At 43.1% G+C, this 25,747-nt stretch overlaps 2 protein-coding genes across 7 annotated transcripts; both read right to left on the minus strand.

Moving 5' to 3' along the window:
- Window positions 1–1,971, minus strand: LOC6620158. The gene is given in 6 exon segments (XM_032724458.1): window positions 1–542; window positions 603–1,017; window positions 1,109–1,185; window positions 1,270–1,591; window positions 1,767–1,842; window positions 1,845–1,971. Coding segments are annotated over 6 exon segments (1,251 nt in total). The 5' UTR covers window positions 1,957–1,971; the 3' UTR covers window positions 1–293.
- A 2,075-nt stretch (window positions 1,972–4,046) lies between these two features.
- Window positions 4,047–25,716, minus strand: LOC6620155 (homeotic protein female sterile). Of its 6 annotated transcripts, none has more exons than XM_032724452.1 (13): window positions 25,547–25,716; window positions 24,167–24,456; window positions 20,241–20,411; window positions 18,406–20,167; window positions 15,972–17,568; window positions 15,684–15,842; window positions 14,744–14,863; window positions 14,457–14,588; window positions 8,693–8,751; window positions 8,254–8,371; window positions 5,727–8,079; window positions 5,482–5,650; window positions 4,047–5,418 (listed from the first exon to the last, which is right to left on the minus strand). In XM_032724452.1, the coding sequence occupies exons 4-13, from the start codon at window positions 19,699–19,701 to the stop codon at window positions 5,353–5,355; spliced, it is 6,069 nt and encodes a 2,022-aa protein (XP_032580343.1). In that variant the 5' UTR covers window positions 19,702–20,167; window positions 20,241–20,411; window positions 24,167–24,456; window positions 25,547–25,716; the 3' UTR covers window positions 4,047–5,352. The 6 variants fall into 6 exon arrangements, with proteins under 6 accessions (XP_032580343.1, XP_032580340.1, XP_032580341.1 ...); XM_032724449.1 differs by having other exon boundaries at window positions 8,693–8,775; window positions 15,972–17,553; window positions 18,391–20,167; XM_032724450.1 differs by lacking the exon at window positions 25,547–25,716 and adding an exon at window positions 25,184–25,240 and having other exon boundaries at window positions 8,693–8,775; window positions 15,972–17,553; window positions 18,391–20,167.
- Between the last annotated feature and the right edge of the window lie 31 nt (window positions 25,717–25,747).

Here is a 25,747-nt window from a genome sequence, read left to right on the forward strand (position 1 = left end):
TGCGCTGATTGTGACTTTATTACTGGAATTAAGGATCGTATACGGATACAAGGCAAAACGGGCTGATTAAATAGACAAGTATATGTAGGCGCACACATTAAATGCATTATTGCATTAAATGCATATTAATGCATTAAAAGGTGCTTTATACAAATTACATGTACACAAAGGGTCCCATATTTGCTGGAACAGAGAGATAATATGGTTTAAAGTATTGAGATTACGCATTTGTTAATGCATTTCACCCTAAATGTGTCCATGTTTCTTTTTAGAATGTTAAACCAAGCTATTGTTTATATAAAGCTCTCATAAGCGAGATCCACTGTTGGTGTCGTTGTAGCCTCGGTTGTCCTGCTGACATTCATATTTGCATTCTCGAAGGGACCGGGAAAATTGTCCAGTTTGTGGGCCACATCCTCCACACGGCAGCACTGCACCAGTCCAAAGGCGGGAAACTCGAGGAGTCTGGCGAAGAGGGTGTTCCTCTGCCAGGACACCTGGTTGCACATCGAGGGGCACAGATTGCTTAAGTCACTGCGATACTGCAAGATCGAAAGGATTGAATATTCCTGATCATAACGCATTCAATGGCATTCACGCACGAAGGGCGAGTTGTGGCCAATGATGACGAACTCATCCTGTCCGGTACCGGTCTTCTCCACAGCTTGCACATGGGCCCAAATGTGGGCGGGAATGGGCAGGGATTTGCCGCTCAGCAGTTCAATTTTCAACGATCGGCTTGCGTTGCATGATTGTCCGGTGGACGTCGGCAGCTTCACGGTACCGGAGACACCCAAACGAATGTCGAAGTGGACACCGATGGCATCATGCATTGCCTTCGTCCAGTGCTTCCAGTTGCCGGAACGCAGAACCTCCAACCAGACGGTGCTCATCAAGTTCTCGTAGCCAACCAAGTGCCTACTAACCAGCTCATCCTGGACCAAACTGCCAACCTGAAAAGTGTTCTCCGTGAAAAACTGCTTCTCCTTCGCCAAGTACGCAGCAAGTTCACTCTTCCTGCTCGAAAAGATATTATGTTAACTATGATTTTAATCAAAGAGGCACTCATCTAATCACAGGAATAGCGCGCCCTACTGAATCCACCTACCTGATGGTCTCGAATAGATATTTTTGGTATCTGATAGGAATATCAAGTCCGATATTGTTAAGTTGTCCCAATTGGATCTACACATGTATGTACATGGAACGAAAAAGAAAAATACGAGAAAATATAATATATATATTGCTCGAAAAGTTACTACAACCCACCTCTGAGACGATCCGGATATTATGGAAACTTGTGGTATAACCAATATATTTCAATTGAGATGCGGCCAAATCGTAGCACAATGCCGAATCTTTAATTAAGCCCTTGCCATCGAATTTTTTCCCTAAAACCAGGGTCATGTCCGTGCAATTTGGCAATTTGGTCATGCTCTCAAACAACTTAGGGCCGTCCTCCAGACACTGAACACTAATTATATTATGTTTTCTATCGTTATAGATAAACGTAAACCTCTGATCACTGTCGCAGGTTAATGTAAGTTCAGTCGCGTCAACTGTCTGCGATGACTGGCCGCCGTAATTATCACTGAAAGCAAAACAAAAATGTTCATTTGCATATGCCAGTTTATGCTTGAAGGAATGTATTCATCAAGTGGTGCATATATATCACTAATTCCGAAAAAACAAATTTGAGATAAAAATTCCTATTTTTAAGCAAAGGTTATTATAGCATGCGAGTAACATATAATCAAACAGTACACATATGGTAGTCCATGGAAAATCCACTCGAGCATGAAAGGTGAAAGGTGTGGCCCTTTTCACCCTTATATGTTGGCAAGAAATAACAAGCGGAGCCGGAACACCGATGCTCAGTGCACACGTTCCACTTGCATCCTGGGCCAGTACGGAAATAACCATAATGCCCAGGATCACGGCGTTAATCGGAAACATCGCGACGAATTCAAAAGTCAACTGATCGCCCCATTCGGTGTCGATCATTTTTATCGCACTTTTCGATTTGCGATTGTTGACATATTGCGACCCTTTTCCGATTATTTCAACTGAGGTGCGAGATAAGAAAGCGGATCGCAATAATAAGCATTGACTACTATAATAATATACAAAAATTATTATATTATAATAATACTATTGATAACCATTCGGTTACAATTTCGATAGAATAAGAACACACGATTGGTTTTTTTTTTATGAACTTTTGTTTATTATTTTTTTTTTTTTTTTGCAAATTTTCTCTGTTTTCTTTAGTTTTTTGTTTTTTGCTTTTTATTTATTTTTTGTCTCATTTCTTATAGTTTTTTGCTTTTGTCGGCCATTTCATTAATACTAAGTGTACGCATTAAAGGTAAAATATGTTTTATGTTTTACGTTTTACTTGTTAATTGGTTTCCTTCGCATTTTCTGCTTACACGCTCTCCTCCATTAATAATAGGCTTACTAAGAATTCTTGTATTTGTATATCTAGAGAATGCTAAAGGGGCCAAAATGATGTCAAGTTTTGTAAATGTAATGGTTTCTATATTCACCCTTTCTGCCAGCGAAAACAGTTTCCCCTTGATTTTCTGCTTCATAATCGTAATAGTTATTATTATTATTAATAATATTATTAGTTCCTGCATTACGTGCCACACGTAACGTTGCTTTAAAGTTATTCTGTTTAGCGGTAGGCGCTTAAGGCTAAGATCGTTTGCTTTTACGTTTCAGAAAAGTGATTCTTTAGTGAGTTTTTCGCTATATGGTACATACTCCTCGACTCGACTCGACCCACCCTATCCAGCCATCCCGCTATCAGGGTATCAGGGTATCAAGCTATCTTGCTATCTTGCTATCCTATTCCTTATCATCATCATCATCGTCTTCTAGTTAATGCCCTCGTTAGGTAACAACAAAAGATCAACAATTACATGCTAGTATGCCAAATGCATCTGCTAGAACTTGGGCGACTCGATCAGATTGAACAAAATCAAATGCGTTTTGTTCCAACGTCGGGTGATGTTAAAATATATATATATTGGTGTTATATTCATATATGCAAATATGCTGTTCTTATCAGGGATGTCAATATATATATATTCCTGTTTATATATATATATGTATTTATGTATATGTGTATATTGACTGAATTAAAAACTTCTTTTGTTTGAATCGTTTGGATTTTCCCAATTTTTATTTTCATACATTTCACGTTTTTCTCCTCATGCGAATTATTCTCAATTAAATACTAAAATTAAGTATAGAAAAAAAATGTTTCTCATTTTGCATATGTATTACTAGATACAACATTTTTCGTATTTAAATATATATATATATATATATATAAATGTATATATATATATGTTTCTTTATATAGAATAAGGTTTGTTTTGTGATCATTTTTCTGTTCTTTACTCGCTTTCGAAAAAAAAACTAATTTTTACACAAACAAAACGAAATTTGCTGCGAGTGTAAGCCGGGGAAAGACACGAACCTATTGACCGCCTCTATATACAAAGACAAGCACGCATCCCTAATCTCAACCACACCCTGCAGTCTCACAACTCATCGCTCTTTGAACACAAATTGAGCGGTGATTCACCGATGATAATGGATCGGTGAATGGAACTGCAGGGCACACACAGGCTCACGCACAGAGTAAATAGAAATCAGAACCCCAAACGTATGTCAAATATATATAAAAAAAAAAAAAATGGTGCATGATACAGTTACAATTTGGTTAGGTTCGACACAGATAGTTGCTATCATAAATCCTACTGCTATTTCAGGATCAGAGTCCCCGATGGAAAGATGATCTGGAAGGACCCATGGATCTATATACAAGGACACATTGACGAGGAGGATCGGGTGCATGCAGATGATGCGGTGAAGATGTAGACGAAGAATACACATGGTGGAAGACGGCAGAGACTCCAAACATGTATCATTAATTTACTGAATTGTCACTGCAATTTGGGGGATAGTATCCTGGCACCTACTTGCGAAGGCTTCTGGTCATTAGAAAACAATTTAGGATTACTTTCCTTTACTTTCCTTTCCTTTTTTTTTTTTTTTTTTTTTGTTTCAAATTTATGTTTGGGCGCGTCATCGGCATATACAAAAATGTCGTGGCTGTTTTGACTTATTAACTAAGTTTGTATCCATATTATTGGTTTGTGGTTCTGATTCTGCGGATCGTGCTGTATTTCTTTCCAGTGTCTGCCGGTGTGTTAATGTGTGGGTGGGTGTGGGTGGGTGTGTGTAGTTGTGTGTGTGTGTGGTGTGTGTTCCTTTTGCGTGTGTATAAATTACAGGTGCATGGGTGATGTGCCGAATTAAGATCGAAAAACAATAAGATTTCATTGAATTTGCTCATAGCGGTCCGTAGGATGATTTGGGAATGGGGATCGGACTACATTTTTAATAACATTTTCTTTTGGTTAATAAAATAAAATAAGAATTCGTGTACCGACAACTTGGACTGAACCGTTCCCTTGCGGTTGGATTACTTGAATTGATTTTGTTTCGATTTTCTTTAGTTTGTTCTTTTTTTTGTTGTGGTTTTCGCGTTTTTGTTTTTAAATTAGTTAACAACTCTAAGCATAGGTGTGTGTGTGTGTGTGTATACAAATATGAAAAAAAATAAGTATTATCAATTAAGTGTATACCTACGAACTAAACTTGCCTATGCAATCAATAATATTAAAAATAATAAGCTTTGGAAACATGTGCGGACATCTTTGTCGCCACGATCCATCATCATCATAATCGTAATTTTAATACAAAATAATAAGCGAGATGGTAAGTGATTTTTAAAAAATTGCGAAGAATCATTTGCTAACCGAAGGAAATTTGCCATTTTTTTTATTTTTTATTGTTACTGCTGCTGGACTGCTGCTGCGGATGGGTGATGGGTTTCGCTGACGGTTTTCACAACATATTCCCTTAGCTCGCTCCATCCGTATATGCATTATAGATATACTCACTAAATGTACGTATGTTATTTACGCCTTAGAACATTGCTTTCTTGGTTTTAACCTTAGCTGTTTGCTTCCTTAATTTGTTGGTTGGTTGGTTTGTTGGTTGGTTTGTATGTTTTCTATGTTTTGTTTGTTGGTTGGTTATTTGTTTGCTCTGACAGTTCTGTGCCGAACCGTCGTCGTTGTTACTGTCCTAGCCGTGTTGCTTTTGCTCTTGCAAGCCGTTGTCCAACGTGGTGCGGTGGTACTGACGCCTTGTCCGCCGCTTCGATTGGCCGCCGGAGGTGATGGTGGATGAGGTGGTGGTTTTAGTGGTTGTAGTGGTGATGCCGTTGACGCTAATGCCCCGGTTGGTCGACTTTCTCCGGGCCTTGGCCTACAGCGTCTCCTCAAAGGCAGCCATGAGATCGCTCTGCATGTTCATATCGATTTGGCCAGCCAACTGCAAAGCACAAACATTTGCTTAGACTTCGAATTGAAGTGGGAAAGGCGTCGGTTGACTTACCGCTTCGCGCCTGCGCCGCTCCTGTTCGGCCCGCCGCTGCTCGGCTCGCTTGGCGGCTGCCCGATCCTGCGGCGATTGTTGTGCCGGCGAACTCTGACCCTGGCCGCCCGGCGACGCCTTGATGTCTTCCACGCGCGAAATTTGCGGCTGGGCATCGTGCACGCTTTTCCTGCAATTATTACGAAAAAATGTACGTTAACATTGAGCTGCTAAGATTAGAGGTCCGGTTTTAGGATTGGGATTACCTTCCGCTCTCCATGGCGCCCAATGGCGAGGCGGCCAGAATGGCCTGAGCGGCCACAGCGGCCGCCACATGCTGAGCCTGGGCGTTGGCCGCCACCTGTGTTAGCACCGCCACCTGTTGACCGTAGTCGAGGGCGCCGCTGCCCATGCCGCCACTGGCTGGCCCTCCGCCGCCGCCTCCGCTGCTGCCCTGACTATTGGAGCCGGGTCCGCCGCTGCCAACAATGCCGCCGACGCTGCTGTTGCTGTTGCTGCTGGCGGCGCCGCCGCTGCCAACACCACTATTGCTATTGCTGCCAGCATTAAGCAGCGCTGGTCCGCCGCCGCCACTGTTGCTGTTGGCGGTGCCACCACCGCCACTGTTTGGTCCACCGGCGCTGGCTGGTCCGCTGCCTCCGCCGCCTCCACTGCCACCGCTGCCCGCGCTACCTGGCCCATTGCTGTTGGCCGAATTGCTGCTGTTGTTCCCATTGCCGGACTGACCGCCACCGCTGCCGGATCGCTCACGTTCCCGCTCGCGATCCCTGTCACGGTCGCGATCGCCAGTGATTGCCTGTTGGCTGGTCGAACCGGCACCACCACTACTGCCGCCGCCAGAAGGATTCGAAGCACTGGAGGCCAACGCCGCTGCTGCAGCAGCTCCTAGTGTCACTGCCGCCGCTGCTGTTGCTGCTGCAATGGCTGCTGCCTGGGCCACAGCGGCCGATGTCAACGAGGATGAAGACGACTTGTGGTGCTTTCGCTGCTGCTCCTTCTCAGCAGCCTCCTTTTGGTTCTTCTTCTCCTTCTCTGCCGCCTCCAGCAGCTTGAGACGGTCGCGTTCTTTGGCTTTGTTGCGGAACTGCTGGAACGAGTCCATGGCCGGTTTTGCCTTGCTGCTGCTCGAGCTGCTCGACGTGTGCGACTGGGGTGAGTTCGCCGATGCTAGGGAGGACCAGGAGCTGGCATTCTTTAGGTTCTGTTCGTTGGCCTTGAATGTCTGCGCCAGTTTGCCCTGCGCTGATGCAGCAGCAGCCGCCGCCGCGTTCGGATGAAGCTTCATGTCCGAGGGCGACTGCTGCGGCGGCAACACCTTCTGGTGCTGCTGCAATTGCTGCTTGTCCGGCGGACTGGGCATCATCGATTCGATGGGCTTGGGTATGATCAGCAACTTGTTAGCCGCCTGATGGTGCTGCTGTTGGTGTTGCTGCTGTTGGAGATGTTGTTGCTGCTGCTGTTGTTGCTGCTGCTGCAGCTGCTGCTGGGTTAGTTGCTGCTGCTGCTGTTGGTGGTGTTGCTGCTGGTGTTGCTGCTGTTGCTGGTGCGTCTGCTGCTGCTGCTGATGGTGTTGCTGCTGCAATTGCATCTGCTGCATCTGCTGCTGCTGAAGCGAGTGCTCCAGATCGAGGAATGAGGCTGCTGTCATATTTAAACCATCGAATCCGGCCATGCCGAAATCGGCCACATTGAAGCCATTGTTGTGCGCCTGCTGCTGTTGCTGCTGTGGATGCTTCTGCTGGTAGGCCGCCGCCATGTCCAGGTTGAAGTTCAGCAGATGATTGCCATTCATGCCGCCCACATTCTCCGCTCCTTTGCTTAGCAGCTCAGTCACATAGTCCATATGTTGCTGCTGCTGCTGTTGTTGTTGCTGCTGCTGCTGCTGCTGCTGCTGCTGTTGTTGTTGTTGATGGCCAAATGGTTGCTGCTGCTGCTGCTGGGGTCCGGCGGGCTGCATCAGGTGTTGCTGCATTAAGAAGTTGTCCGTTAGCCCCGATTTGCCCGTAGAACCGGCGCTGAACTCCAGTGAGGCCAGCGACTGCTCTACGGGATCATCAAATTGTGGTATCTGTTTGAGGCCCGAGGCCAGCGAGGCATTGACCATCGCATCCCCATGCGATCCGCCCAGTGGATTAGCGTTGTTGTTGCTGCCACCGTTATTGTTAATGCCGCCGCCAGCAGTGCCGGTGCTGTTTATGCCGGACGTCAGGGCAGCAGCAAGTGCCGCATGATGCTCGCCTAGATCACCGCCACCCAGACCGGACGGCTTGTGCAGATTGCTGGCTATGCGGATGCCGCCGCTCGACTGACTGGTGGCCACCGTTGCTGTCCCTCCGGCGAAACTGTGCGGCGGCAGGGCGGCGTTGATGGGACCACCCGGCTGCAGTTTGCTCAGATCATTTGGTCCATTTTTGTTGTGCTGCTGCCCCGTCGCCGCCGAAACGGCAGCACCGGCAACTGGAACGCCGGCGCCGGCATGCATCATGTTCCCGGGAGCGGGCGCACCACCACCAAAGTTGCTACCCGGCAGCGATGTCTTGTTGTTGTTATTTAGCATGGCAGCTGCCGTCAGCGGATTGGCATTGCCCAGCATATTGGCTACACGAGGATCACGGAAGATAGGGAGTGACACAAGAAACGCTAGTTAGTTACACACTTCACACGAATATGTATATATGGTTCACAGAGATCGATGGCCTACAATATGGCTATACATAAGATTTGGTGATCACAAATCTCTGTGAACATATACACCGACTATGCTCTACTTACACATTTGTGATGTGGGCGTGTTGGAGTTCACCACATGGTCCAGACCCATCAGCATGGGCGAGAGGGCGCCACTCGGCAGGTTGCCGCCCATTACCACATTTATACTTGGATTATTTACCTGCGAGCACAGATTTAAAGGGGAAACGCGGCGTGGAGAGAGGGAAAGGGAATGGGGATGGGAACGGGTAGATGGACATGTGTTACATTAACTCTGGTTATCACGACAGTCAACAAAAGTACGCTGCATTTGGCACTTAACTATTTCAGATCAATCATCATCAAATACATACGTATCTTCTGTAGGAAGATTTCAATGCCAATTGAAATTTGATTGGATGACAAGTGATCGAAATAATTATAGGTATGATGTAAGTATGTAGTGTGGTATGCTGTTCCGGATCATCTCCCTGACATGGAGTCACTGGATTTAGGTACTTACATTGCTTCCATTCGAGTCTCGGGATTTTTTCTTGCGCGGCGGTCGCTCATCGCCATCACCTGTTGGAGCGGGAATAACCAAAACTTTAAATGAGAGAGATTGGCTAAGAACGGCGACGGAGATGGGGTTTGATATAATTAACAGCAACAAAGTCAGGGAAAAATTCCGGGGTGGAACTCTCTATATGTGACGTCAAATTGGCTTATGAAATAAAGATGAAATTAAAACGCAACTGAAATTGGGCGACTAAAACATAAATCGCATTAAGAGGACCCTTAAAACGAAGCAGTAAGTTAGTTTGGAGCACAGAGAAAACCACCCCAACAGTCATAAGCGATAGTGAATTTTGAAGACTTAGATCGAATTCATACGTGTCGTACAAACAATACGTTAGCGGTGGTATACGGTTTACATAAATATAAATGTAAATATAAATATAATATAGATATAGTATAGATGTAATAAAAATACCTCTTACAATGCCGATCGATGAAACAATTGTGTCGTGGTGGGTGGGTTATCGTGGTGGTGGTTTTTGGAGTTTGGTGGATGAGCGGCCGCTTTTCGGCACTCTTTCTTCTCTTCTCTGCACTTCTGTGTCTATCTGCCTTTCTCCGCCCACTTTCACTTTTCAATATCTAAACTGTAAATGAACTGAAAAAGAACGGCCAGAGACCCCCTCGTCCACCCCCCTCCTTTTCTTATAATGCTCCAGCCAATTGGATAAGGACATTGGGTAATCGCAACCAAACCAACCATCGGGGTTTCCAATCGATATTCGTTATCGGTTTTGTTAAATAATCGCTTCTTTCGCATTTTTATCGTTTAGTTATCTCTCCACTGTGAAAAGAAATGCACTTTTGGCGGTAATGAGAAAACACACAGAAAGTTTTTTTCTTCTTTTTTAATAAACATTTTCTTTTCTCATTTTTCGTTTTTGTTTGTTGTATTCATTGCGTTTTTTTTCAGTTTAGTTTAGTTGTTGTTTGTTTCGATGCTGCTGTTGCGCTGCCATTTTTTAATAATAAATATTATTATTGTTTTTACTATAAATATTTAAATGTATGCGTGTGTTTCCATAATGCTAAATGTGTGTGTGTTGGTTTGTTTGTATTTGTATTTGTTTTCGTGTGTCGGGTTACGTTACGTAGTTCGCGTCGTCCGCTCCTTTTTTCTTTCTTTCTTCTTATTCCCTCTACCTTCATTCTTTCCCTAAGATTTTAACTATGTATCCTTTCATTTATTTTATTTTATACCTTATTTTATTTATTATTTTTTCTGTTGTGAGTCGCCTGTGCAAATTGTAACCAAAAATGCACTGATTTATCATTTCTCATTTTGATTTTAATGTTATCGCTCGAAAAATTCTGTTTTCGGCTTTTAACAAAACGATTTTAAGCGTGTTAACGTGTGTGTAATGTTGGTGTTATTGAATTTCTCTGCTCAGTTTTTTTTTAAACAACAGTTTACAATAATTGGGCTTTCAAGACAAAACATGTTCAATATTGGGAGGGCTAAATGAATTGGAAAAAGAGTTTGAAGGGTGTGGTTACCTCGACTACCTGACCGGACCGACTACATAAAAAATGTCTGGATCCTGAAGAACAGGCAATCGGGTTTGAAAACAAAAACTTAATATATAAATAATCTTGACTGCTTTGTTTGCTTACTGATTGGCTCTCTTTAAAAACTGCTTGCTTTCGACCGTTGAGTGTTTCAATTTGAAATTAAATATTGTTACATGTTGTGGAAAGTGCTTTTGTTTGTTGTTGTCAATCATTATTATTGTTGGTTTTGTAATTTATTTCATTTTTCTCCTGGCGATTTTAATTTGATTTAATTTAATAGTAAAAATTTATATTTAAATTGATTTTATGCAATTTGTTTTGTTAAATTTTCTTTATTTCCATTGCATTATCATCTCGTCATATCATCAATCCTTCTCATCTCTTCTATGCATTTTTTTTTTGTATATTTTCGTAATATAATATATATATATTTATTTTTATTTATTTTTTTTTTTTTTTGAAAAAAACGTGCAAACAATGTGTAAAGGGGAAAGCCGACAGCCGAAAAATAAATAATAAAATGTTTTTAAAATACATTTAATTATTTGTTTTCTTTTTGTATTTGTTTTTGTTTTATACCTCTTTTGATCATATGTATAGCATACATCTATCTATGTAAGTATAGCTATGTATATAGAACTAGTTTGAGTTTAGTAAGCTATAGAGCAAGACTCTATTTACGTTACGCTTGGTTCCATTCCGATTCGTTCCGCTTCTCTTATACCGTTAGTTATACCGTTACTTCTACAGACAGACACAGTGGCAAGGACACACAGAGAGAGAGAAAGAGATAGATAGATGACAGAACACGATACCGTTACCCCACTTTAAGTATTCGATTGTTTTTGCTCACGATAATTGATTTTGGATATTTACAACATATTTTGTTTTTAATCCGTTGATTTGTATTTATCATTAAGGTGTCTTTTCGGTTTTTTACTCAAGGAGTCCTCTTGGAAGTGATCTGGAAGCGATTTTTTTTCGGATGACGGTTCTCCCACATTTACACATTAAGTTAATGACATCAACAAACAATTAACCACGAACTAATGATACGAATATACAATTATAGAGTGATATTAGACAAATCGCGGTTTAAAGTGATAGTGCGGGCTATTGCTAGCGAATTGTGCTAACTGCAGTGTTTCCATTTCCATTTGCTCCACCTGGAAACACTTTTTTTTCCTCTTTGTTTTGACGTTAAAAACGTTAAAATAATTAATAACATCAAATTTAACATTCACAGTAGTCAGCCGACTTAATTAGAAGTAAAGTGAAAGTATTCCTCAATGTCTCGTTGCTCTCTAGCTTTAATTTGAATTTTGGGTAATCCCCCCCCCCTATTTTTCTCTCATTCTCTCTGTGTTGTTCTCTTACGTATTCTCTCCTTAGGTTGCATTTCGAATTACGTATTTGAATTTTTTGCGGATAGGTGTATCTCATTTCATAGCTTTTCGAAGCTTTTCATACTTTCTTTGTTTTTACACATTGTCTGCAAGTGTATCGAGAACTTCAAACGTTTTTTGCATATGTTAATTATTTCTTCTATTTGGTTCATTCAGTTTAGTTAAGAGTTTTATATTATTATGTTTATTGTTCATTTGTATAATTATTATTATATATTACACATAGTTCTGTTACGCTCTGTAGGTGGTTTATATGTGCGTGTTTTGATCAGCTTACTAAAAAAAAAACCTATCGACTGGATTATTACAGTTACATGACAGCATGACAGTAGGACCGTCACAATGGAGCTTGGATTAACACATTGGAATTGTCAAGAAACAGGACTAGAAAAACATGTGAAATTGGCACAGAAGTATTCGTTTCGGGGACTATGGGACTTGCACCCTGGAAAAGTTGGCGGAGAAGATTGTTCTAGAATCGCCTGCAATGCGATACATATTACATATATGGTCTAATTGGTGGCCTGGCCTAGTTGGTAGAGTGCAAAACCCTGGATCATTTCAACATTTGATTTTAGTAGTAGGGGGAAGGGGGGTGGGGAATGGATATAATGATGATCGATGAAGATTGCTAGCAAGCTGCCTCTGAGATATATATACTCATAATGGATAGTACTTCTGAGGGGTTATCATGTGTGTGTGGATTATGGATGATAAGTTTTTATTTCGATTTATTCGTTGATCTTTTATCAATCATGCATTGTTGCTCTGCTGCTTTGTAGATTTAATGGAGCTTTGATATTTGGTTGATTGGTTCGATTGGTTGGTTTGGGTTTGGTTGGTTTGTTGGTTGGTTGATTGATTGGTTGATTGATTTGTTGATTGATTGATAGATTGACTGGTTGGTTGGAGTTGGAATTCATTAGTTTCTTTTTCAAATTGGCTGCCCCCAATACACAATTGCTTCACGATTTTTTCAGCATATTCTCATAATCATAATAATAATAATAATAATAATAATAATAATAATAATCATAATAATAATCATAATGTTGGTAATAATAAGGTTTTTCTTGTTCAAAAGACTTAAAGTAGTTAAAGTGTGTGTTTTTTGCATAATGTTCTCATTTTAGATAGTTTTGTATGTGTGTTGTGTAAGATTTCTTTCATTTACAAATACAATTCGTTTAATACCTACAAATGCTTAAATATGATATATATGTGTGTGGGTGTGTATATATAATTAAGTATGTACTAGACCTAGATTTTTATATATAGATATATATATATATATACATACATATCGCTTATATAAAGTTTTGCGTTCGGTTCGGTTCGTGTTGTTCTCGTCTGTATTTAGTGTATCTGTTTCATGAAAATGGAAAAGTGTATATGTCGTACTGAGTGGCCCTTCCAACCGTCTGATATTGTGATGACCGATCATCATCCAACTCTGATGTGGTTAAATTGCGAATCGAAACAAAAACCTCAGTTTAAACGTTCCCTCAGCAAATTTGTTTAACAACTCTGCCATGTAACTAATAATCATCAACATGTTTCGTTTCCCATATGGGCTTTTGGCTACCTCCTCTCTCGAAATATCTGAATAAAATACATTTAAATTTTGATTCAACTGACACATTTTACTCGCTAGACTCCATATTTTCGGGTGCATTTCTTTTCTTAGAGTAAATTCATATTGCACTTTGTCATGAACTTGGTTCTTGGGCATTTCTAAAACACATTTCTGTAAAAAAAAAATACAGATCGAAAAAAAAAAACTAAAAAAAAAAATTAAATCAGAGTTGAATGTCCTTCTCGTTGGCCTCTCATATAAGACATCAGACATCAGACGATTGGCAAGTGCAAGTTTCAATTTTTTGCAGTCTGAGGGTCGTCTTGTCATTCTCCTTTGTTGTTTAGCACACGAAAACATAAACAAAATGCGCTAAATTCAATAATTCAAGATACCCTATTCGAGCGAGAGAGAGAGCAGTGGGTTTTTGTGTTTTTGAGCGGGATATCTTTCAGTCAGTCGGTCTTCGTTTTCAATCGAAACCATACCCTTATCATTTCCCCTCTCGCTCGCTCCCCAGGGGACTCTCAGTGCCTGTGTCTGTCTCCTTCTATTTCGTAGTTCAGTGTGAGTGTGTATGTGGATTTTCGAAGCTAACTTAAACAAAATGATAGAAAGAAATGTTAGGCAGAAAAACACGATCATCTGTATCGGTATACGCTCTTGCGCGTGCTAATGGTGTAGCTATTGCATTACAACTAGATAAACCTATTTATTTCTAACTCAATTTATTAATCCAATCGCTCTGCTCAAGTCTCCTGAATCTGCCCGACTTATATTCAATTCATATTTACTTGCAATACATATTTTTACACTTTCATGACAGTTCTTTGCTCGTTCGAATCTTCTCTTCTCTGACTCAAGCCACGCCCGCCCCGCCCCTTTGCCTTATGTTTTTTTTGTATCTAAAGTTATCTAATTAAAAACGATAATATAATAAGATTGTGGGTCTTGTATCTAAAGTCGCAATCTGTATCTGCATCTGCATTTTTTGTTTTTGTGTGTTTAGTGAGTTTGCTGTTTGTTTCTCAAACAACGTATCTCTATATATATATATATATGTATATGTATACATATATGTACAATATATATATATATATATGTATATGTATATATATGTATATGTATATATATATTTTTATTTGCATATTTCTATGTATACTAATAAAAAAAAAATTGTATAAAATAAACAAACAAACAAAACGCGTCCTAACCTGCTTCACTGTCGCTCGAGTCACTCGAACTGCTATCACTCGAACTCGACGACGATGAATCGCTGGAACTGGAACTCGACGACACGGGATTCGCCGGCTGCACTGCCTCGACCTTGCTCGAAGCGGACTCATCTGCGGGAAGTAAGGAATATTGCGAAATTAGCATCGTTGAATTGAATGAATAAGTACGAAAGATACCAACTGGTAATACAAAAAATAAGTGATAAATTCTAGGGTATATTGTGGTCACATTGCATGTTCGCCGTCTCGCAACCGTGCCTACATACCTTTCTTGGCGGTTTTCTTGCTTGCCCCCAGTTGGCCGGTGACATCCTGCAGGCGCTTCTCCAGCTCCTGCTTTTTCTCGGCCATCTGCTCGTCCTTCGACTTGCCAGAAGGCTTTTTATCTGCGAGATGGAAAAACGACATTTTGTTTACACTTAGATTGACTTTCAACCAATAGAGCGACGATGGAAGTGGGAGGGGAAATTGATTGAGGGGGAAATATATAAGATCATGCTCGAATCGAAATGTCTTCAAAATTTGGAAAGGGAAAAAAGGTAAAGCGGCAATGTCATTAGCGATGTTACAAAAATCTCTTGAGTAACAAAACCCAATATCAAAAAGGTTCGTTATCATACATATGATAAAATTTGTAGGCTTTAGAGATTTCTGTAACACATCGGCACTTCTACAGCATTCACAAGCTACTTTGAGGAAAGGAAAATGGGTTTTCATTTATTTTGTCCTTATTTTTTTGTTTGTTTTTTTTTTTTTGCATGCACTTGCTAGGTACAGATGAACTGGATAGAAACTCTCGAGTGTTGAAAATCTTAATCATAAGGATTTGCAGTTTGATAGAGTTGGTTTTTTTTTTTTTTTTCGAGTTTAACTAACTAAACATGACCACTACGGTTTTCGGTTCGAAATTAAAATCAAATTTGGAAGCGCAGTCAGCAAAGCCAAAATGGAAATGGGTGTTCTTCTGTTCTAAATTGTATCTTTTATCTCGACAATGGGTATGGATTTGTATATAGATTTCTCAGTTGTCTGATGGCTAACTTGACTCTTGTACTTGGTCTTGGTACTTTATTTTTGATTAGCTTTTGCTGTTCTTGCTGCTTTGCTGTTGCTTTCGCTTTTGCTTTTGCTTTTGCATTTGCATTTGCATTTGCTTTGGCTTTTGTTGTGGTCTCGGTTTAGTTACAAACTTACAATATGGCTTACGTGTTTTTTTGCGCAAACACGACGCCACATAGCTTTCTAGCTCGCGCAGCGTCGACGGCTTCAGCGTCTCGAAGTCGATCTCTATTTCATCGGGATTGGAGTCACGCAGCGATGGCTCCCGATTCTGGATAATGTGAACCACACGGCCCAGCTTGTCCCCTGCGAACAGAATAAGGAAATTAGTGGAGCTTTAGAATAAAATCAATGGCACTTTCACGATTTAGGGGATCATTGAACTTTCTTTGGATTTTAGTGTGGTTCAGTAATTAAATAGAATCGACAACTTACCTGGCAACTTGTTGATGTCGAGCGACAACTGGCGCTTCTCATCGTATGACATTGGCTTGGCCGTGTCCTCCTCCTCGGAGTCAAAGTTCATCACCTGGCTAGGCTTCTTCTTGCTGCTACCGCGTGCCCCGGCACCACCGGCGCTGGCATTCGCGCCACCAACACCACCGCCAGCGCCCGCCGAACTGCTGCCCTTGGCCCGCTTGGAGGCATTGCCGCCCGCTGCTCCTGCACCGCCAACACCTCCCACAGATCCAGCGCCCGCTGCAGCTCCCGCTGCGCCACCACTCGCATTGCCCGCAGCGGCATTATTGCTGGCTCCAACGCCGCCGGCTCCGCTGCCCTTTGCGCCACGTCCGCCCTTGCTCTTAGCACCTTTACTGCTACCGCTGCCAGCCGTCGTACCGCCGGCACCTGCCGCTGCGCCCGCTGCCAGAGCGCCGGCCAGTGTGCCCGCCTTGCCGCCCGACGATGCTCCAGCTGCTGTCACACCGGCACCAAAGCCAGCACCGGCCGCGGCACCGCCGCCCGCCAGCTGGCTAAAGGCCATGGCCACGTCGTGAACCTGGCTGTGCAACGCACCCACATTGGGAACGCCTCCTGCGACGGCCGCTCCGCCATGGCCAACCAATGAGCCACCGAGCAGCGCGTTAAGATTAGCGCCGCCCGCTCCACCAGGACCCAAGGACCCGACTCCGCCTGGCACGGATACGCTCCCATGGCCGCCTGATCCGGGACCGCCTGCTCCGCCAGCATTTGCACCGCCGCCCGTGGCGTGACAATGGTGCGAGGCCGAACCAGAGCCTGATCCGCCGCCTATTGACTTCTTCTTTTCCTTGAGTTTTTTCTTCGCCTTCTTTTTGGCGGAGGCCTCCTCTGACAGCTTGCGGATCTCCTCCTGCAGACCGAGCAGTTTGGACTCGAGCATCTTCAGCTTAGCGCTGCGCTCCTCATCCGAGTTGGATTCATTCTCGGTGTCGCTGGAGTCCTCGCTGGACGAATCGCTGGCATCGTGCTTGAGTGAGGAGGAGCCGCCGTATCCGTGACCATGACCATGTCCATGACCATGCCCGTGACCGTGTCCATGGCCATGACCATGCCCGTGGCCATGTCCGTGATGGTGGGCTGCATTGGCTACCGGCTCATCGGGGATGTTGGCATAGCGCATCTCAAATACGTCTTGCAGCTTGCGACCCATAGCGACAACATCGTGATCTGGCGGATTGTACTTGTAGCAGTTGGTGAATATTAATCGCACGTCGGCGGCAAATTCCGGTGCGCTCTTGTACTCGCGATTGTCCATTTTCCGCTTGACTGTGCCCAGATCCATTGGTTTCTTGATAATGTCGTGGTAGTCATGCAGGCCAAGCATTTCCGCGTCCACTGGCTTGTAGAACGGCCAAGCATAGCCCGAGTGCTTCTTCGAGAAGAGCTCCTTGAGGATTTCGTTGCACGACTTGAGCGCATCCGACAGCTTCTCCTTGTTCTTGGCCACCGCAACACCAGCCACGCCGCCGGCAACTAGACCGCCAAGTCCGGGCACTCCGGAGACGCCTAGCGGCGACATATTGTATCCCGAGCCCTGGAATGTAAGATCCTGTGGTTCAGAATGACCCATCGTTTCGGTTTTTGATGATTTGGTTGATTTGTGGTTTGTTGTTGGTGTTGTTGATTGATTGGTGTGGTTGTTGGTGTTGATTTGATCGGTCGATTGATTGGTTGGTTGAGTGCAAACAAAATCAACGCAAAAGAAAAGAAAATAAAACGAGCAAAAGCAGCATGGGGTTAGCATCAAAATAAATCAAATGGTTCGAAAACAAATGATTGCAGATCATGCCAATGGAACTTAACGCCTGAAATTGCAGGTCAAGTTAAATTCCCTTCGCATGTCAACTGTGACGAAATGATTACCGATCATAAGGATGAAATTCGACTCCATATAATTACATATATGTTGCAGGTCAAATCAAATCCCCACTCACGTACTTCGATTTATTTACAAATCTATGAAATGGCTTTCGAGTAAAAGGCAGGACGGCGTATAGTGTATGATTTGATCGATTGTTGTTGTGCATTTGGATTGGATATTATTGTAATTGCAAAGGAAATTATTGAAATGATCAGTCTGACCGAAGTATGAGCTTGACACATCAAAAGTAATGCAAAACAGGAGCTTCAATTGATTGATAACTTTAATTAAACTAAGAAGACTCGGCGTGACAATTACGACGTTAAAACTAAATACAAATTCAGGATTTTATACCAATCTAGCTGACTAATAGAATGGCACACTTGGTGTTAATTACAAAAAATGAACTACAAAGAAGATACACTCCTGAATATAAACTTATATGTGCGAGCCGAGCCCTTGAGGGACTATAATCATACTTATACGTCTGGCGATGCCCGTTACTCTTACCTTCTTGCCAATTACCTGACGATTCGACTCCCGCCGCGTCGCAATCTTGGCCGATTTTGAGTCCATTTGCGTGTACGGGGATTCAAAGGCATTGGCCGTCGGCGTTGTTGTGTCCGCCTTCCGTTTGACGCCCTTCTTTATTTTGGCGGGCTGCTGAGGCGGTATCACGGCGTCCACTCCGACGCTCACGCCCGCATTCACATAGGCCTGAACGGCGTTGGCGGCATTGACGGCAACTGCTGGTATTGTCCCTGCTCCTCCAGCGGCTCCCACTGCACCTCCCGCCGCCGCCGCAGCCGCTGCTGCTGCCGCCGCTACTGCGGCTGTACTGCCATCTAGAAGCGAGGAGCTATTGACCGCCGTCTGGCCGGGCGCACCGGGATAGGCGCCCGTTTGGCCCGCATTCAGAAGACTAGCCATCAGGGCGGCAGCATTGGGATTGGCTCCAGCTGCACCTGGCCCACCAACGCCGCCAGCCATCGCTGTCGTCGTCGTATTGGTGCTGCCTGGTACCGTGTGCGGTGGCATTGTGCTAATCGGTGGTATGGACGGTGCACCTCCGGCCGTCGATGAAACCGTGCCGCCCATGGCGGATACGGGTCGGGCGGCGATCGCTCCTCCCGCACCGGAACCCGGCTGAGTTCCCGGTGCGCTTGAAGATCCACCGCCTGCTCCCGTCGCTCCTTGCAGGCCGGACTGTTGTGCGGATGAGGCAGCGACTGACACTTTCGTGGAGCCACTACCTGGTCCGCTGGTAACTGCTGCCGAGGATGTACCAGAACCGGTGGATGCTCCAGCGCCACTCGACGATGACTTGGGCGTAGCCGGCACCCGTTGCTTCTTTTTGCCACCCTTGGCCGTAACCGGCTCCAGTTCGAGCTCCTCCTTAGGCATCGATTCAATCTTCTGCAGGAAGACCTTCTCGAGCGTCTGGGCCATAACAACTACATCCTCGCCGGGCTTGTTGTAGACATAGCAATTGTTGAACATCGTATTGAAGTCCTGTATGGTCTCCTTGGCGGACCAATAGTAGTTGTTCTCCAGCCGCTTCTTGATCGTACCCATGTCCATGGGCTGTTTGATGATCTTGTGGTAGTCGGGCAGGTTGAGCTTCTTGGCATCGACGGGCTGTTGGAAGGGCCACGAGAAGTGGTGCTTCCATATCACCTTCATCACCGTCTTGATCAGATATTGCAATTGGTTCGTATTGCGGCCGGGCCGCTCCGCTGGTGGAATCACCGGTGGCTGTACAATGCCATTGACTGGCTCCACGGGTGGCTCGTAACGAGGCGGTGGCTCACTGGACGACATGGTGGTGGTGGTTCTTGTGGTGGATCTGGTGCTTCAGTTTGAGATTTGTGTCTTAGGATTAAGGATCCGGGTTGATGGTTATCCGACTGAGACGGCCAACACACACACTCCACCTACACACACACACACACACACACGGGCCGCCTCCGTCTCTCCTCCCTGTCCTCTGATTTGATCCTCCTTGCGATTCCTTCGTTTGAGGGTATGTTGGGGGGGGTGAAGTGGGTTTAGGGGGGGGAACTGGTCTTATGTGGCCGGTGACCACCTCCTCCTCCTGCGACTGACTACGCCTTCTCCTGCTGTTCCTGCGACTCCTACTCCTGGTAATCCTCCGCCGCCTATCGTTTTTTCAACTCCTGATCCTGGTGCTTCTGTTCTGGTTTTTGATAAGAATCTCTTCTTGTTCAAGGGATAAAATTGTGTAGTGGTCCGTAGTGATTGATTCATGCTCAGCAATGTCTGTGCACTGTGAATATTGAGAAAATATATTAATTAGTTAGGATTGTCAGGAGCATTTCGAATCTAGAGGATGTACTCACCTCGCCTGCTCCAGATTCTCAGGGCCCAGGCTCCTCTCATTGGAATCGGCTCGCTTCACCTGATTCGAGGGCCAAGGACTTGACAAGTACAACTGATACTGAAGTCATTGTGGCTTTGTATCCTTTCTTATTATTGACAAAAATCCTAGTACAGCACAGACGGCTATAAATCTGTAAATGAGAGTAAAAAGAAAAGCCAAGTTAGCCGGTACATTCGGATATTTTGCAACTCTAGCCGTGGGATTTGCATTTCACAACACTCCTCCATTGTGGGTTACATAAACAAAAAATAAATAATGATGCCCACAAACAGATAAAAACGAAACTAACAATCAAAATGTACCACTAAAAGTGCGGCGGTTGCCATAAACAATATGCGACACCAACGAATGTAGAATGTAGAATATGCAGAGGCGGCAGGAAAACGGAAAACACAAAACAGAACACACGGAAGAAGCTGAAAACAGGGAGAACGACAAAACGCATACACTCTCGCACACAAGCCAAGTGCAAAACAATCAATTGCGGGCACTTTTTAACAGCAATCAAATCACTCGCTTCGCAATATTCCTAGTATTTATTACTTTATGCGTTTGACTCTAGATTTCAACATTATTTTTAGTCGTTTTTCTTTACTTTTTTTGCGGTGTCTGCCGTTTCATTTAGTTTTTCCCTTCCACCGTTTTGCTCGTGAGTAGTTACTTTGCCGCCGCCGTTTTAGCACTCACAGAGAGCAACACCAAAAAAAAAAGATGAGCCAGGAGCGGCGCTCTTATTTTCTAGTTCGAAATTCGAGAGAGCGCCCGGCTCACACATACACGCATACGCAGACCGCACAATAGAGCTGTCTCGCTTGCACTTGAGGAAACAGAGCAAGCAAAGCAGGCAAATGGCGCACGCTAAACGCTGCAAAATACGTTTTGTAAACCTTAAAAAAAGCCTTCAATAAACACAATAAATATACATTAATGCAAACGCACAAATCAATGATTAATTTCATTTCACACACGCAATACAAATCTCACTACACATAGAACGAATATAGCGTGTTGTGTTTGCATGAAGAGAAATTCACCACGCCGCCTTTTTAAAGTTGAATTCTTGTCATTCGGCATGATTCATTCGCTTTGTTTGTTGTTGTTGCAGCGCTAGTGAAAACGGCATGCCAAAAGGCAATAAAATGCACGTAATTCCAACTTTTCTTCGTTTCTCACATTTTATTTAACACCCTCAACTAAGTGTGAGCGAGAAAGAGGAAGAGCGAACACACACACGCATACAGTGGAATAATTTGCCTTTTGCCGATATTCCTAAATGACAGTGGACAAATTGCATTCAAGTTGCACTTTAAAATCCATTGTACAGTTAATTGGAATGTCTCTGGCTATCATTATGCTTTCCTTAATGTTTATAATAACTTTGTATTTGTAGGTCAAGCGCAAACACTTGCCTTTGCTTTTTAGCGTCGATTTGTTTATTAGCCAACTAGAGTTTTTGTTGATGTTGCGAATTTATTTACACTCGCACACGCACACTCACAAGTGGATTTGTGCCGCCGGCCGGCAAGTGATGTTTCTTCTCTTTTCATCTTTCTTTTTGTTTTTGATCGCTTTCACTTTGAGCTTTACAGATATCAGCTGTATATTTAAAGATGCATTTAATAGTCCGATTTGGCCCACTGTGTTTTTGTTAGTTGCCAAGTGTGCGTATGCGAGTGTGTGTAAGTGCGTTTGTGACGCAAAATTAAACGGAAGAATAACGAACACGAACGAAGGTAGACACCAGCAAGGCCAGCCAATGGATGTGACGTATTTGGCCCATTCTAAACTCGCCTCGCCACATTTATAATTGGAATATTAGGAATAACAAATATTTAATACACAATAGCGGGCGACTCTCTCGCTCTCACAACAAAACAAAACATTAACTGGCACTTATCACACACACAGGCACTCTAAACACAGGAGAGAGGGAGAGAGCGAGCGAGAGAGTGGCAAGAGAGCAAAAGCGAAAGAGCGGACGAACGTGCGGTTGTAATTATGTAGTACAGTAGACTTTGAGTTTTCAACAGAAATTCACGTAGAACGATACGATGACGTAGAGGAAGAAGCAGAGTTGCGGAAGAAGAAGAAGCAGAGACAGCAACGGCATGCATTGGGAATGAAATTGGGAATGGGGTTTTTTAAACGCGACCCCGGATTGAAAACTCATTTTATTATATTTCCATTTTGGTGTTTAATGTTTTTTTTTAAAGCTCTTGTTTACAACTAAATCAGAAATCTGTCTTAAGTCCAAACAAATAAATAAAGGTCAACAGTTTGTAGCAGGAAAAATAAACATCGTTTTTATTTACCTCGCAAGCCGAAAGCTCATTCACCAAGCACTCAACTCATTAATTAAATATTGTTATTTCTGTCCTGTTTAAAATCCATGCACTTGAACTACGGGCAAATATATAAATTTTATTTAAATAAATAAAATTCTCAAGTGAAGCACACTCACTGTCACACACACATACTAACGCACGCTCTCCGTTGAAAGTTGCAGCTGCTCAGGCGTGCGGTAGAGCGAGACAACAGTAGGGGGCTACGTAATACGTAGCCAAATGCAAATATGGCGGCATGTCGCCGTCCATGTGTGTTGTGTGCGGGTGCGTGTGTGTGTGCGAAGTGGCATTCGGACGAGAGCATTTGTTGTTGTAGGTTTTAGTGCCATCGTTGTGTATCTGCAAAAAGAGCGAGCGAGCGAGCGACAGAGAGGGAGCGATTCTGATAAAGAGGCTTCGGCTGGAAGGGGGTGGGAAAGGGGAGCTGCCTCTAGGTTAATAAATCGTGCTAATAGTGGCACGAATTTAAAGCCGGTTTACATGGCAACATGCAGCAAATGCAGAAGCCGAAGAAGAAGCAGAGGCATCGCAAGAAGCTGCAAAAAATGAAGAGCAAGGCACCAAAAAAGCATCAATGAATTTGAATTCACAGCTAGGGAGAGAGAGTGAGAGAGCCGCCGCACCGCAATCGAAATTTTGCGCTTATTTACGATAAACATATCTTCAATTTAGCGCCCGACAAGTAAACAAACAAATTGCGTTTGCCTATTTACGCGCCAATCAGCAAAGTGCAGCAGCAACAACAATTGCACACAAACGTGAGCGAATAAACGAAAATCCTAAATGCCGGTAAAAAGTACATATGCACATATATGCGTTTTGTAGAAAGAGAGAAATGGTAATTGGGAGAGGGCGCGAAGATATTTGCCATTGAATTTTATGATAAACTATAGGAAATCTTTAGGATGCACAGATACTATTTAATCACAGTATAAAGGAGAATCTCTCAAAATATAAAAGTGAAACGATTAAATCTTTCCAACAAATCACATCTTTGGGAATGTAAATTGTAAACTAGATTAGTTTGTTTATAGGCTATCAATAAATATGATACAATTTTCGTACACTAGAACATTTATTCTGGTCCGTTGAATATATAAGTTTACAACACAAAAATCATTTGAACAGCTTTGCTTTCAAAAACGATATGATGTTGCATTCGAGTTAAAGAAATCTATGATCGGTAAAAGTAGCAGATTAATTCGAAATCACCCTGGGAACATTTGGTATCTCAGTTATTGCACAGGCAAATTGTAAATAAACATGGAATGCATCGTTTTCCCAGGCCACGGGGAAAAAAGGGTTGTTGCGGCAGTTGAATAAATCCGGGGAAAAGCAGCTGTCCTGTCGAAATTTCCCTCCATTTTGCCGGGTTGCTGACCCCTAAGGAAATACTCGAAAACTAGCAGAAAATGCAAATAGTCCTTGGGGCAAACCGAACTGGCGCGCTCTTGCATCGTTTTCCACTGTGCGAAGGTGGGCAACTAGAGGTGGAGGAGGCGGAGGTTGAAGCCACGTGCGATGCACTTTTTGAACTTACTTTTCCTTTGGATTTTCTCGTTCTTCTTTTCTATTTGTTGTTGGGTTAAATCCACCCGTTCTGTTACTGTTTATTCGCTTTTATGTGCAAATATATATATATCCGAATGACTTTTGATTTTGGCTTTGTTTATGGCCGCGCTGCCGCTGGATGTTGTGTTAGCCGAGTTTAGCTCGTCGGTTTTGCTTGTGTTGTTGCTGAATTGTTGAATTGCGTTTTTGCTTTTGTTGTTGAATTTAAATTAAACATATACAACATACAGATTGTACACGATTGTTAAAAAGTTGCAACTGTAAAAATAAAAACAAAAAATATTGGTCACATCGGGCACTATTTTTTTTTTTTTCTCGAGATTGTGGATTGTGAACGAGTGTGGCGCGAAGAGAGGGAGAAAGAGTGAAATCCTCAGCGACAAATGTAACGTAACCCACAACGTAAGCGTCTTCTGCACGTCACCACGCTACGTAGGCCACGTAACGGTATGCTAACGTTACCGACGGCGCCGCAAAATCAAAAAATACAATAACAAAATCGACAAAACTATAGATTTTCAATGTGCACGTCGGTTTCTTTTTGCTAGCGAACAGCAACTAGTGCTAGTATATTTTGCTTTTGTTTTTTCTCATTTCGAGTTAAACTTTTCGCGCGCTTCTGCGTGTGTATTCCTCTTTTTTCGTTTTTTCTTCTTTTATTTGTTAATATTATTCACTTGGTGACTACACACGTTCATGCTCATGCCCCCTCACTCGACACACACACGCACACACACTGACGAACGTTTCTGCTTCTTCCTCCTCTTTCGTTCGCTTTTGTTCCACCACCGAAAAAAATGAAAAAAAAATCGTCATGTCCATTGAAGTCTCACATTTTTCAAATGCGTTTTTTGGCGCTAAAATCTTATAAATTTCAACATTTTTCCATTCGCATCGGATTCCCCGCAATTAGCACTCCACTTCGAACACAAATTTATATAATTTTTGCCATTTTTTCCCACAATTTTTAGTAATTTCTACACACCGATATATACGTACGCGCTACGATTTTTCGACAAACGCGCGAGTTTCTTCTGAGTCGCCATCAAATATACAAAATTTTTTTTTCGAAATTACTGAAAATGCGAATACACACTCACACATGGACAGCCGACGGGCACGAGGCGCACGCGCTTGCTACATGCGGCTATGCCGTTTTAACGCATTGCTTTTATTGATAAATCGAGAGCGGGACAGCTAGAGCTACCGGCCGAGAGAGTGTGAAGAAGAGCGTTCTGTGCGAGTGTGTGTGATAGAGAGAGAGAGCCAGAGAGCAAAGTAGTCACACATACTCTCACAAACTCATAGAGGCTTTCGTTCTCTCCTTTTCTCAACCATTTGCACGTACTTTTAGCTTTTTCATATGGCTCTTTGGGGAATTCACAAGCAGTTTGCACTTATGTTGTTGTCAGTATCAATCCATTTATACTGGCACAATGTAGATTCGTCGGCTACTTTACATTAATTTCGTAACGTAAGCGCAACAAAAACAAGACTGTCATCGATATAAGCAGGCGTTTTTGTCTGAAACTATCGGGCAATAAGTGAC

Source organism: Drosophila sechellia, chromosome X, assembly GCF_004382195.2.
Source record: "Drosophila sechellia strain sech25 chromosome X, ASM438219v1, whole genome shotgun sequence".
NCBI classification, from domain to species: Eukaryota; Metazoa; Arthropoda; class Insecta; order Diptera; family Drosophilidae; genus Drosophila; species Drosophila sechellia.